Source organism: Zophobas morio, unplaced genomic scaffold (assembly GCF_036711695.1).
Source record: "Zophobas morio isolate AGI-343-1 ecotype UQ-CSIRO unplaced genomic scaffold, CSIRO_AGI_Zmor_V1 ptg000026l, whole genome shotgun sequence".
In the NCBI taxonomy this organism is placed as follows: domain Eukaryota; kingdom Metazoa; phylum Arthropoda; class Insecta; order Coleoptera; family Tenebrionidae; genus Zophobas; species Zophobas morio.
The window spans coordinates 8,650,545-8,664,758 of NW_026972131.1; the positions used below are offsets into that span (position 1 = coordinate 8,650,545).

A 14,214-nucleotide genomic window follows, 5' to 3' on the forward strand; every position below is an offset into this window, starting at 1 on the left:
CGTCACTGTTTAATCTCGAAAAGGCAACCCCGCAACGCCGCGACTTTTTTCTTCCGAATGACATGTTTATGAACGAGAGAAAATCGAGAAGAAACCGCGTACGTCCCCCTCTGATACGTCCCATCTCGCGCAATTTAAAGCGAGACAGCTGCATATTTAGCTGTTTTGTTTCATGCGATTGGTTCGGAAGTGCGATGCGAGCAGTTACCGCGCGCGATTCTTCCGCTGGCGGACGGAAGCTGTCGTGCGTCGGAGAGAGATGGCGCGCACGCGGCACGTCCAAGCTTGGGCCGCACGTCGTATGAATAAAGCGCGTCCGGTGCGAGCTCAGACGCACGTCGTGAAAGGTAGGAGTGACGTAGTAAAAGTTGACTGTTCACGATACGTCTGTTTTATCATCGCGGTAGTGTAGACACAACACAAGGCCACGCCATATTGAATTGAATCAGTCGTCTGTTAATTTCGGGCCGGAGTGAAGTGAGTGAAGTCGCGATTTTCCGTGTTGCAAGTGTGCAGTGGGGCTGCCGGGGGCAGAGCGCGGCGGCGGCGGCCGGGGATGTGCCGGTGCCGGGGGTGTTTGTCCCGAGTACAGTGTGTACAGGAAGATAATCGATTTGTCAACGCGAGGTTTAGATTACGATTTTCGGTGCACCCGTAATTGACCCAAGGTGCGTTCGGGGCGCCGCGTCGGTCGCCGTGTCATGTTTGGTGTCTTCTCGAAAACGCGAACGCTGGAAAGAGGTTAGGGCACGACGTGAGCAGGTGAGCGCAGGCAGGGGGCCCAGGCCCATGGAGAAGATGGAAGTTGATGAGGCTGTCGTCGATCTGAGTATTAGGTGGGTTCGCCACATTTCATACACTTGCATCATTAATTAGCGGCGAGGCGACGCGCGACTTTTGCCAACAATCAAACGAGAAGATCAGGCACATCGCGGACCGAACCGGACGTCTGTCTTTTACTCACTTAATTGTTCCAACGCCACGACTCACATTTACATAAACATTAATCGATACCCCATCTACGATTTTTCGTTAAGATTATCGGGATTTTCAACGGTTCGCGCTCGTTATGATTACCACTCGTGTGTACATTGTGTAATTTTTCTCACAAACATGTTGCGATCAATTTTCTGGATTAAGCGTTGATGGACATGTTAACCAAATTCATTACGAAAAGCCACTTTGACAGTTAATTATTGTTGCTTTGAGTTGTGACATTGTTTTTGTTTTGTATCTATGGTTACCACAGAGGCGTAACAAGCTTCATAGTATGGGGGCCGGATGCTCGACAGTCAACAACACCAAGCCACCGACCAGTTGATGAAACTGTCGAGTAGTTTTAAAGCTACACACACACCTGAAGTAGCCGTTGTCGTCTTGTTGGAGGCATTGACGTAGTAGAAGAAACTTGCTCATTTACAAACCGCGCTTAAATTTCATTCGTTAGCATTCGGTGACGTTTCACAAATTCAAGTTGTTATAACTGTTTTAAATTAAAAAAAATGTTTCATTCTTTATTACAATTATTTCAAAAAATGAACACATTTGTCACTAACCAGTCACGAGTACTTTTAAAGCTACACACTTGAAGTAGTCGTTTTACAAAACGCCTTTTAAACCTCGTTTTTTGGCATAAGGTGACGTTTCACAGTTTTAATATACATTTAAGTTTAATTCTTTAGTAATGTAAGCAACAACAAAAACAAAAAATTCAAACTTCAGAAATTATACTTATCAAAACAGAGTTTAACGGAAAATTATGAATTTATCGGTCGAAAGTTACATTTCCCGTTCGTAACTCAACGATTTTAAACTTTTATCTCAAACTGCCGGATATTATCGCAAAATTAGTATTAGTTTCTCGTCAAACTTTCTATCCATATTTGTGAAAATTAGATCAAAATCTCATTAAAAACCGAATGTGAACGTATGTTGTCATTATTAGGCTTACAAGATTCAAAATACAGCACATTCGCAGCTGATCATTACAGAGTAATGCGCATGATTAAGATCTTCTTTTCTGATTGGTTCACTCAGTACTTACACGTAGAAAATTGGGTACTTGCCAAAGTCCCTGTATTAGTAAGATCTGCGGATGTCAACTCCCGCCAATCACTATGTTAAAGACCGCTTGCCCTATTCTGACGTCATCAAATTGGCGGGTAATATGAAACACTAATTTTCGGACACACTCGGGTTAATATTGAATGAATAATGAATACGCAATTTTCGCTGGACATTTTATGAACAGGTTAAAACACTATCAAAAATCATAAATAAACACACGTCACTTCATGCCCTACTCTAACGTCACGATCTTCTTTTCCCCTGTAAGAGATGATTATGAACGCTTCTATGTAGTGACATAATTACTAAGTGTAAGTAGGTATTGCATTTGTAGGCCTACTTTAGTTTAATACAGTTTTTCAGACTCCTGTACTTTATAAATCTGTTCAAATAATTTATTATTCTAGAAGTATTTTTCCTTGTAGTAGTACCCCAATATTTTTGTTGACAGCAATATTTCTTATGATTTGTTTTAAACATTGCTCTGTAGACATCTTGGATATTATAGTAAAATAATAATAATATTATGATAATATCATTTATTCGTTCTTGGAGAGACTTATTTATACAAAGGATTGAAAATAAAAATGCTGCGGATCACACTATATTAATAATAAAATGTAAATTTCAAATTATATTGTGCTGGAGAAATATAAATGTCGTATTTTTTGCACACAAAGCGTAGAATTCTGAGCAAATAGTACTAATAGTGATTTTAGAGATGTTCAATTTATTAAATCCTGCATTAATTTTAATTAACTAAATTTTTTTTAATCCATAATAAAAAAAATCAGTGAAATATATAAATTTTGAATTTAGATTGGCTTTGGAATAAAAAGCAATACACCAAGCGCACGCACGTAACGTTTCTAAACTGCCAGCCTACCTGGATTAGAAATTTAAAAAACAGAAAAACCAAAAGAAACAAATGAATTTAAAAAATACATATAATGAAAAGCCACAGCCATAAATGTTTTGTCAGTAATAATGCAAATAATAAAAAATAAAGTTTCTTTATCTACGGTATAGTGGATAAATTTCACTTCTCAGTTCGAGTTAGATAATGAGTTACACCACGGCACGCACTTTTAACACGTGAAAATCTTTTTCGTTTATTTAAACAAATTCTGTTTACGTGGATTAAGACGTTATTATCAAACTCACTCGCGTGATTATACAATTTACCTAATGCCTCATTGTGAGCAAACTTCACACGCGTATGGTATTAATGCTTTCATGCCGCTTGTCATGTAAATACGCAAGAACACACCAGTCTACTTTATTAAAAAAAAGTATATGTGTTACAATTTTCTTTTCAGTAGGTATGCTTTTACCGTGCAATTTGCAAGATTAAAAATACACTTTTGATACCTAGTCGTAGAATTCTTTCTCGTTATAAGAAATTGTGAAATTGAAATATTATTACTTATGTTGCGTTCTACCTTTACGAAGAGTAGAAAAATCAAGAATTAGCTTGTTTACCTTCCATAATTGGTGTTTTTTTTTTCAAATACCATATGTATACTTAATTGATAAATATGTATTGTATATTGCACTGACCGGCAAAAAACCTGCCACCCTGAAAAATTTCGCAAATCCAAACTTTAAAAATTATTAACCATTCACTATTGACACATGATGTATAAATTAGCAAAAAAAAGAAGACAAATAAACGCATAATTAAATTTAATGTGTCAGTAGTGAATGCTTCTTTAATAAAATAACGATCACTAGTTAAATTAATAATTTTTAAAGTGGCTTTGCGAAATTTTTCAGTGTATTTATCGTTTTTAAACATGTGTATAAATATTTCATCTTTCCTGCCTCTAAAATCGAATCGTAACGTTATGTAAATTTATCAGGAGATTATTTAGTGCCGATAGTGTGTTCTCAAACAGTGGGAAATAATTTTAATCAGAATTCACACACAACTGTGTTCAAGAATTACACTTTGGGCAAAGCAAATGATTTTTTGTTTTATCAAGTATGTACGTATTTAACTGACAGTTCAGTAGAAAATATACAAGTACATAATACATAATTCGTAATGTATTACTGTATTTTCACAACAAAGTCGTATATGCAATTTTACTGATTTAGACTATTGTTTCTATTTTAATTTCTATTTTAATAAACAACAGTTAGCCAGCATAACTGTTATTTTAAAAATATTTCTGTTCATTCCAAGAGAATTAATAATAGTCTAATAAGGTTACTGTAATGTTATTGTAATTCCATAAAGTTTTATCAACTTGGAAGCAGTAACCGTATTATACTATTATTAAATTATTTATAGAGGGTGTGGCACTATTTCTACTTTGGGAAAAAATAGTATTACCGAAAATCATATAAAGTAATAACAAAATAGTACTATATTTTTTATGTATTTAAGTACTACAGTATTAATTCAGTGTTAATTTTTAATTGTTTAAGTAACTCGTGATTCTGTTTAAAACGTGTACAACTCGCACTTCATCAAATGTAGTATTCAAGACAGTGTTTTATCATCGCACCATGTTAAATTTTAATGTTGTAACACACTTTCAGTCAATGAAACATGTTTTGTCTTAAATTGACTTTACGCCAGATAACTTAATTTCATGACACATGCAAGTTTAGATTTTTTTAATTAAATGATACTAAGCAATGTAAGTAATTCTGTGTAATTATAAATCATACTAGTAGGTATTTTTTTAATTTCACACTATATAATTCTTAAACTTGTAATACCCAAATATTATCGCTGCCCCATACGATCGAAAACTGTAGCTTGATTTAAAATGAAGGAGCTTATATTGCACCAGCAGATAAGAACTGCAATGTTTGTGCACAACTAATTGTCATCATACAACAAGAAATGCATGTTAAGTACTGGATTTATTGTGATAAGCTTACGTTGGAAGTCGTAACCTTCTGTATAGTTGTAATTTATTGACTGATATTTGAATTTTCTGCACTATTCTAGATACTTACAGAAATCAGTTTACGGAGGTTTTACAGAAAAAAATATTTTTTTCTGCAATTGTATCGCATCAAGTTTATCTAAACGTCTAAATTGTTTGGAACTCGTACTTACATTTGCACCTACCTCTCGTGGACATATTAATAATAGAAACATTTTATCAAGTTTCAGAAACTGGTAATTATTATGGTTCTTCATTTCACACTCCAGAGTCTAAATATTTAGTAGATTTTGTTTTTTGTTTAACATATATCTCGGTAACGGTAATTCTGACAAAAAAATTTTGACCTGACGTTAATATTAAAAAAGTTACGAATAAAAATATAAAAAACTGTAGAGACATATTAACATAGAGTTTTATGTCTTCGTATTTGAGGGATCAGCTTGCACATCATCATATTTGCACTGGCAAAAAATTTGATTTGAGAAGACTGCTACAAAATTTAAAAATATAAAAAAAATATGTTATAATTTTCAACGAATTTGTTAACATAAAAACAATATATTCTAGACGCCGAGAGTGTTAACAAATAATAGCGCTGTCTTTATAACTACAAAAAAAGGGACGTAAGACATATATTGTTAGTATTTTTTAATAATGGTTTCTTTTTGAACGTTACTTATGTTTATTAACTATAGTGGTGGAAATACCCCAGGTAAAACTTTTTCTGTTTCTATCTTATGCAGTTCGTGTGAGACAAAAATTACCAAATTTTGAGTATATCGTAGAAATTTTATGTCAAATTTTGAAATTTGTCATCAGACTTATTTATCAAACAGAATCTTTGGTTTATTTAACGTTTTACTATTCTACTTAATTCTGAACAATGAAACGATTTAGTGATCAAACAAAACAAGTTATATTAAATGTATTGGATTATCTAGAAAGAAATCATGATGTGCAATTTAAGAAAAAAAGACAAACAGAAGAAATCATAGATTCGGTGTGACAAACGGAAACGATTTTGTACAATTGTTAAAAAATAAAAAAATAATATCTAATTAAAGAATAAAAGTAATAATTATTCAATTAATTTTGAACTTCTGCAATTTGCATTGATATGTTACCATAGCAAGTGATCCGTAACATACAAGAAAGCAGATATTTTTGTTCGCTAAAAAAACGTGACAGCCAAAGTGTTTTGAATAGGGATATTTCCACGATTTTACCAACTATTTTTGAAGTTCCAGGCAATTCTACAATTCATTTAAACGCGACGCTAATTTTTTTACATTTTTTTATTAAACGCAAAAACTGTAAATTAAAGCACATACCCATCTAAGAAGCAATAAAACATACGTTCAAAAAAATAGACATTCGTCAGAATAACCTTATTACAATACTCCCCCTTGATATTGTTGGGGAAGTAGAAACGATTATTCACGTGAAATGACACAATAAGAAACTCGGTTGTAGTTGAAAAATCAATATCGGTAATTGTATTTTATTACTTTCATTATTGGAACATAGTTACAAAAAAAATAGTTAATTGAAATTGCTTAGAATTTCTTAGGGCTCCCCAATGATTTATGACGACATTTTAGTGCACTAAACATCATTTCACGTACTACTAACACAGTAACTATTTTTTAATTTGTTCCAATTTTCAAGATTAAAATTGTGTGCTCTGTTCGAATAATCGATTTGCCAACGCCGAGAGGTGCGGATCACGATTTTCGGTGCACCCTTAATTGACCCAAAGTGCTTTCGGAACGCCGTTTTGGTCGCCTCGTCATATTTGGCGTCCTCTGGAATACTGCAACGACTGGATAAGGTGGGCGCATGCTGGGGGTTCAGGCCCGTGGAGAAACTGGAAGTTGATGAGGGTGTCATCGATCTGAGTATTAGGTGGGAACGCCACATTTCATATACATGCATCACTAATTAACGGCGCGACTTTTGCCAACAGTTTTTTTGCTCACTTAATTGTATCACTTTTACATAAATTCGAAGTCTATTTACGATTTTCAGACAACAATCCAAAAGACAGTTGGTACGATTAGGAGTTTTGTGTACATGATGTAATATCTGTCAGCAGACATGTTACGATCAATTTGCTGGATTAAGCGCGATCGGCATGTTAATCAAACTCATTACCAAAATCCACTTTGACAGTTAATTGTTGTTGCTGTGAATTGTGACATTGTTCTTGCTTTGTGTCTATGGGTATCACAGAGGCGTAACAAGCTTTACAGTATGGGGGCCGGATGCTCGAAAGTCAACAACATCGCATCGTCGGCCAGTTGATGAAATGAAGCTACCTAGTGGGTTTAGATACACCTGAAGTAGCTGTTGTTGTTTTATCTGTTCCATTTGTAGCGTCTGAAACGTACAAACTCCAGAACGATAACTCTGTGGCTTCAGTTTAAGTCAATATTATCATATAAGCGAATTGAGCATAATTTTTGTATGAAAATTTAAAATTTGCAACTGTTAAAGAGGTGAGGTTGTATCTCATAAATTAAGCTATGTATCAGAACTGTTCAGTTTATGTTTATCTAATTATCTTATTTGGAATTAGTGATTTTAAGAAAACAAACTCTACGGAACATACCTGATTGATTTCATAATAGGATATTTTATTGAATGTTATGCCTAGACTTGAATTCGTTAAATTTCGAGAAATAAATAGGAACCTAATGTGTGCCACACAAAACATACAGCTGCATGGTGTTTGGGCGCCCGAGCTCCAAGACATCTGTTGCAAGTAAGAGCCATTGTACAAATCACAGAATTGATTTTTATTACGAAAATCACAAAAAAATAAATGGTTCAAACTTTGGCCATGAAAAATGTAGGTTATGTTCTATAGTTTGGTGGTCAAGTGCGCGAGAACGTGCGCAGTCGTTCAGAACAGGACGATTTGTTTACGTTTTGTTGAGGTTAGGTGGCGTGCCATTCGGTGATATGTAAAACCGCCTTTGGTTGAAAAATCTAATAGAAATTAGAAAACATCCAAATAAAAATAGAACTTTAATAAGCAAGACTTCATTTTTCTAGAAACTATTAAGACATATTAGTTGCATAACAGCTAACTTTCACTAGTTTTTTATGCCATTTTTAACGATGGAAACTTGGAGCTGTAAGGGGCACGTAGTCAGTTATTTTAATATTTTGTATAATTTGCACCGTGTTTACAAGATACAAATTTTTATGGGTATTAAAAAACGGATTTAAATAACTTACAAATTACTTTCCGGGCTCCAATGTGATCAATACTCTTATGTCTATCCGACATTTGGCCGGATCACGGGATGTTTCTGTCTTTTTATTTTTCTTTAATTAAAGTAAAAACATCCACCGAAGTTTATTCACATGAACAGCGAATTACCAAGATTACAAGGGAATTCGTAGTGTACTTTCTAAGATAATTTGATTTTTTTTATGCAATACAATATCCATAAAATTAAAAGTAAAGGTAAATAACGAAATCACTAATAAAGGAACATGCCATTTATACATTCTAGTCATATTTACGTAATCAAATTTTGACTTAACGTTATTAATTTTTTTGAAGGATGTAAATATAATTATGTTAATATTCTTTAATCACTAAATCGACGTTAGAAACTTTATTAAAATAGAGATGAATTACTGAATCACAACACAGTGTAGAGCAGCGTGTTGTTCGGCAAGCTTAAAGTGAAATTTTATTAATATAATTTTCTCGTCATGGTTTTTTGATATGGTTAAATATATAAATTTTAATATGTACAGTGTAACACAAATAATAACATTACTATTGTGTTTTTAGAATTTCAGAAAAATTAGTTGAGCCGTTTTTGACTCATTCAATGTAGAAATTGATTCCTAAAATAAAAAAAAAATCACCAGACTTCGGCATCGCCGAAGTGATGCTCATTGCCGTCCAATCACCAGCGCAATTGCAGTCGGGCCTACAACTTCGGGGATTCTTAATAACAATTACCACGTTTTATAGGTTTGCATCAGTTATATGAGTTCTTTTAGATGTTAAAATGCTTGGCACTGTCGTATTTAATATTTGTCTGATTGAACATTAATTAAAAATTTATTCATGCTTTTCAAAAAATTGTTCACTTCTAAATCGTTGTTGAAAAACAGTTATGTTCTTATTATTCAGCATTGGTTACTGAAAAGCGGATGTCTCGCAGGAAGAGAATACGGAAAACATTTAATTTTTAATTTTTCAATTTTCGTAACTGTAATTGTTTGTAGTACACTATATTTCTAAATATTGCTTCAAATTTTATTAAGTTTGACGCTTTTCGAGGAGTGTTTATAAATTATTATATTATTCTCTTCATATTTCATTTAGACATAGAAGAAGCACCAATTACTAACGAAAGTGTTCTTATTTTATTCGTTGTTTTTTCACTCATTTCCCAGATCGATGAACTAGTTACAGCACGATAGTTGCTAAACATAACTGTAAATTAAGCTCAATAATATTCCATTAATTTAGAATGTAAGTTCAGGCTTAAAGAAACTAAGCAACGTTTTAAAATTTAAGTACTAATTTGCATAAAGGGCATGGAGTTTTGTGTTTTGCGAGAAACTCTTGCATAAATACTGAATTTGCGAAGGTTATATTATATTGTTGCTTATAATATTATATTTCCTGACAAGAATATCACGCATTATGAAAAAACTAAGACGTACCGGTTCAGTTCACTACCTGTCGATAAAGTGTTACGAGTTGTGACTACTAAATGCTAGTAAAATTGTGCCATCGAAAAAAAAAACTATATTTAGCAATTCTCTTTTATTAGTATCATATCATGCGGTTAGCTTTTTTGAGATAAAAACTAACCGACATAATATTTGACGTAGACTATCGTAAATGTGTATTTGGAAGTTAACTTATTTTAATTTTGACCTTAAGACATTTAACAAAACGGAATTGTCAACTACGGTTCTACTCATTGAATTCAGAAACTTTAAAAACTAGTGTTTGTATAGGTGAGTTTACCTTTGCGTGGTTGTTAAAATATATTTTATTTTTAAAATGGATGTCTAGATACTTGTTGGTAAGTTTGGTAAATCATACCTTTGTTGTTTTAGGCTCGTACTTTATCATTGTGGATTTATGTGAACACATCGTTGTATGAATCAGTTGTTAGGTATGTCGTAAAACTAATGAATTATAGATCCTGTATTATTACTTTCAATTCTTTTTAGTTTCTAAAAAAATTTAACTAAAATAATTTTTTCACGCACATGGTAAGTGACCATTTTGAAGGGTTTTACCAAATCGTTTGATAATCACTTGTGTACATTTGTTGATACTAAATTTATTTATAAATTGATTATACATAGATACCGATTTCTTTCTAGTGTGTAGTTTGATATATAGAATAACAGCAACAATGTTGTAGAAGTAAATTTGAACCTTTATATTATACTTTTGCTAAGTAGGAATAAATAACGTGTATTAGATTGATGTGTTTTAAGAAGTAGTTTGAATAAATTTCTACATGATAAGGTAGGGTACGAATATTTCTCTAAAATTGTTACTTTATCACAACGCCTTTTTGAAAAATCACATCATATCGGTCGAGATATTACTAAATAGAAGCAGATATCGAACACAAAATTAATAATCACAACCGTTGTTAAGTGAAAATGCCGACATCCATTTAAAGCTGACATTAAAATTTTATCATTCACAGCTCATTTACTTTGATAGGCTGACGTTTGTAATTTTAAATTCGTACTATAAAAGTTCTATTGAGTCGCTACAAAATCGAAGATTTGCCTCGATTAGGGATGCAAAGGGGTAAATTATTCCATTACATCAGAAAAGTTCGGGTACAATTATCATGATTTGAATTAGCGAAACCCTGACTTAAACGAAATATTTGCACACAACAGCGGGAAAAAAAAATTGAATTGAAGGTTCGTAACATGGTACCTGCAATCCTTCTGCATAATGAAATACGGTGACGTGTACTCGAATCCTGCGCAAACAGTAGACTACTTAATTAGAATTTTCGTTAACAAATAATAAAAATTAAAGTAGGACAAACCTACGAAACGAACCATGCGAACGTTGTCCAAAACCATTCCGCTGTGACCTCAACTGTAGTCTCCATTTTTGTTGCTAAGTCCTTTGATAAAATCGCCTTTATTGGGATATTTTATGGTTATTAATATCATTGTAATGTCTCTCCACACATCAAGAATGACAAACTCTTATGAATAATTAATTTGTAGGAAAAAAACAGCTAACTAGCGAGTTTTAGTCTGTTATGGTAATTAAGAAATTAAAATTAATGGTTGACCTGTGTTGCAGTCTTTGCAGATGTTTGGATCGTTGAGAAAAGTGTTGAAAAAGGTAGATTTGAGTGTTAAATGGACCACGGTGGCGTTTCAAATTTAGCGTTTTAACGATTACGAAGATGCTGAATTTTATTGCTGTTGCATTGAAATTGGCTGTGGCAAGAATTACAAATTTAAATCGCGGTATATTTTTTCTGTTAATTCGTTTTGATACGCACCAAAAATCAGACTCTAGAGCCTAGCAATTGTTGACTAGTAATTTTAGAAGGCTGGTAGCTCTTATTTTAATTTTGTTTAACAACGAACTTTGTGGTGAGCTGGATGGGTGGTGTTTAGTATACATTGTGACTGGTTGTTTAAGTACTTAATTTACGGGACACTCCGGACAGTCTCTTCAACCATGTAGAACATTTAAGTTGTTATTAGTCCAGAAACAACCATACTTAATTTAAAAGTATAAAAATGATTCATTTCATACTAAATTCAAGTTTTCTAATTTATAAGTACGTATTATTTTTATTGATGTTATTTAACGTGCCATCGATAAAATCATTGTTTAATTGGTGTGGGGTATTCATTTGTTTTTCTCATTCTTTGTTGTGCGTGGCAGACGATGAGAAAAACAGATCGTTCAGCACCAACTAGAGGGCGATTTTTGTTGATCGCGCCTTGTAACAAGGGACTATTAAAACTAGGAAATGCAGAGGTTTAACAAGGGGTGAAACACTAGTTTCAGTGCACCGCATGTGTTTTTCTAAAACAAACTGTTCGAAGGGAGCAATTTTGGTATATGTATATATTTACGAAAACGAATAGAAGTTAGTTTAAACTATCAGCTGATATTATGTAACTTGAAATTGTTTTCAGAATTTGTGTTGTTTGTTTTTTATTTAGATATATGAAAAATTTGTATTGTAGTGGGTTCCATCGGACGAACGGCCACTTTTATGTTTTCTCAACGTTTCATGACTCCAAGAGTACGAAAAAGAAGGTCTCGCCTTTCCATCTGTCTGTCGTCTGCTTGTGTCCATTTTTATTAGACGGGGATAATCTACGAAACTGGTGGATCGATTGTTGTCAAATTTTACATGCATATCATCGTGTAAATGGGATAACTCTAACCAGAATTAGGCTAATTATCCCCACCAACAACTAGATGACGTAATTTCCAAAATTTACAATAGTACGTACGTCTTTTTTAAATTTTATATAATAAAATTCTCTTGCACTTTTACCCTAGATGTCTAGATTTTTGGAAAAAAAATCAAAATTGTGTAACAATATTTTGCAATTTAGTTTTGAAACTGCACTGAATTCTTGCAAACACACATATCTTTATTTCAACTTATAGGTGTTATCATAAAAAAACTCGCAAAATTAATCATCGCAAAAGCATTTTATTTTCACGATACATGAACTAACTTAAATTTTGGTTAGAGTTTTCTATATATTTCTATATATACTGATGGGCAAAAACCAACAATGTAAAATTTAAATTTATAGGTTAAGTTAATAGTTAGATTAAGTGGAAATGGGATTTAGAAAAATCGTTTTTTTGATCCAGCACTTCATAGCAAAAACACATTTATAAAGTTCTGATTCACTGGTTATGATTGATGTGTACTTAATTACGACGCACCGTTGTGACAGAAATCGTGGCGTATATTATTATGTGCCATATGGGTGACAAAAACAACTTATTTGAAATGTGAAATAGGATTTATAGCTTCCATCGCGTCTGAAACATAATCATTGTTTGTTACTGCCCTAAAAGTAGTTGTAAAGTGATTGGATGAATTGTTCCTGAAATCGACAAAGTAAGTTAAGAGCATTTTTTAATAAACATTTTTTTACGAATTTTTTAAAATTGTGTTGTAGGCTATTAATTTATAAGCAACAATTCACTACACATTTCAACTGAAAATAAAACAAATTGAATTGGCTTCAAAAATGTTTTGAAGAAGATGACAAATAAAATTTGATTAGCGTTTTGAATTTCATTTTGATCAGTGTCATAATTTCGAATATCTTTGCTTTGAATTTATAAATCAATATATTCATTAACCTCACTAAGGGAATTTGAGCTCAATAAAATTAATTTTGTGGCGAAAGAAACACATCTCCAAAACTGTCTTTTTTGGAATTTGGTTATTTAGTTATTTTCTTTGCCAAACGGGCAATTATTATAAAAATTTATGTTCATAACAGTTTTCTGCAGCTGTAATTTTAAAAGAAGGTAAATTTTCTCAACTTGACAACTGAATATTTTTCTCATTTACTATACGTATCGGCTTGTGGTGCTTCCAGTACTTCAACGGATGGTTTTATGCTTTCACCTTCTTTGAACAAGAACTCTCTGAGTGAGTCAAAAGCATTCGGGTAACTTCAATTGAAAGACGCCTCTACGTAGCCCTCTAGACGATTTCCGACCCCATGACGCTTAATACTTAATTGATCACGGCCACGATTGACGCAGAAGCGCGCCTGAAACAATGTCCAGAGAACAGTTCAGGATTAGGAAGGTTTAGAAAAATAGCTGTCATCTTTGACATTTGACCCATTTTATTTATCCCTTAAAACCGTCGACAGCTTGTATGGTTTGGTCGAAGTTTGGCATACTTTTTTATAAAATTTATCCAAAGCTCCTCTGTAATAGCGAATAATCGTGTTGTATTTGTTTTAGTTTTAGGAATAGAAATGGTGATCATGTCTACTTTTACTTTATAATCAATGTCATCTACAGACATATTGGAAAGCTCTTCACGCTTGCAAGGTCCACAATATCCTATAATTAGTGCAACCTAACATAAAAACATGGTAAAACTAAAAACATGTAATTTTTTAACATACCGTTGTTACAAGATATGTTTTTTTCTGGGGCTTCCTCCATAAATTTCTCTACATCAACTGTATCGAAAATTTT

General features: G+C 32.9%; 1 protein-coding gene across 4 annotated transcripts in view; it reads left to right on the forward strand.

Moving 5' to 3' along the window:
• The first annotated feature begins 369 nt into the window (after positions 1 to 369).
• Positions 370 to 14,214, forward strand: part of Simj (simjang) — a 97,331-nt gene continuing 83,486 nt past the window's right edge. The window contains exon 1 of one of the 4 annotated variants that reach the window (XM_064065816.1): positions 370 to 836. In XM_064065816.1, the coding sequence (XP_063921886.1) occupies positions 790 to 836 (47 nt within the window). In that variant the 5' untranslated portion in view covers positions 370 to 789. The remainder of the gene's footprint in view (positions 837 to 14,214) is intronic. The other 3 variants (XM_064065813.1, XM_064065812.1, XM_064065817.1) reach the window with 3 other exon arrangements.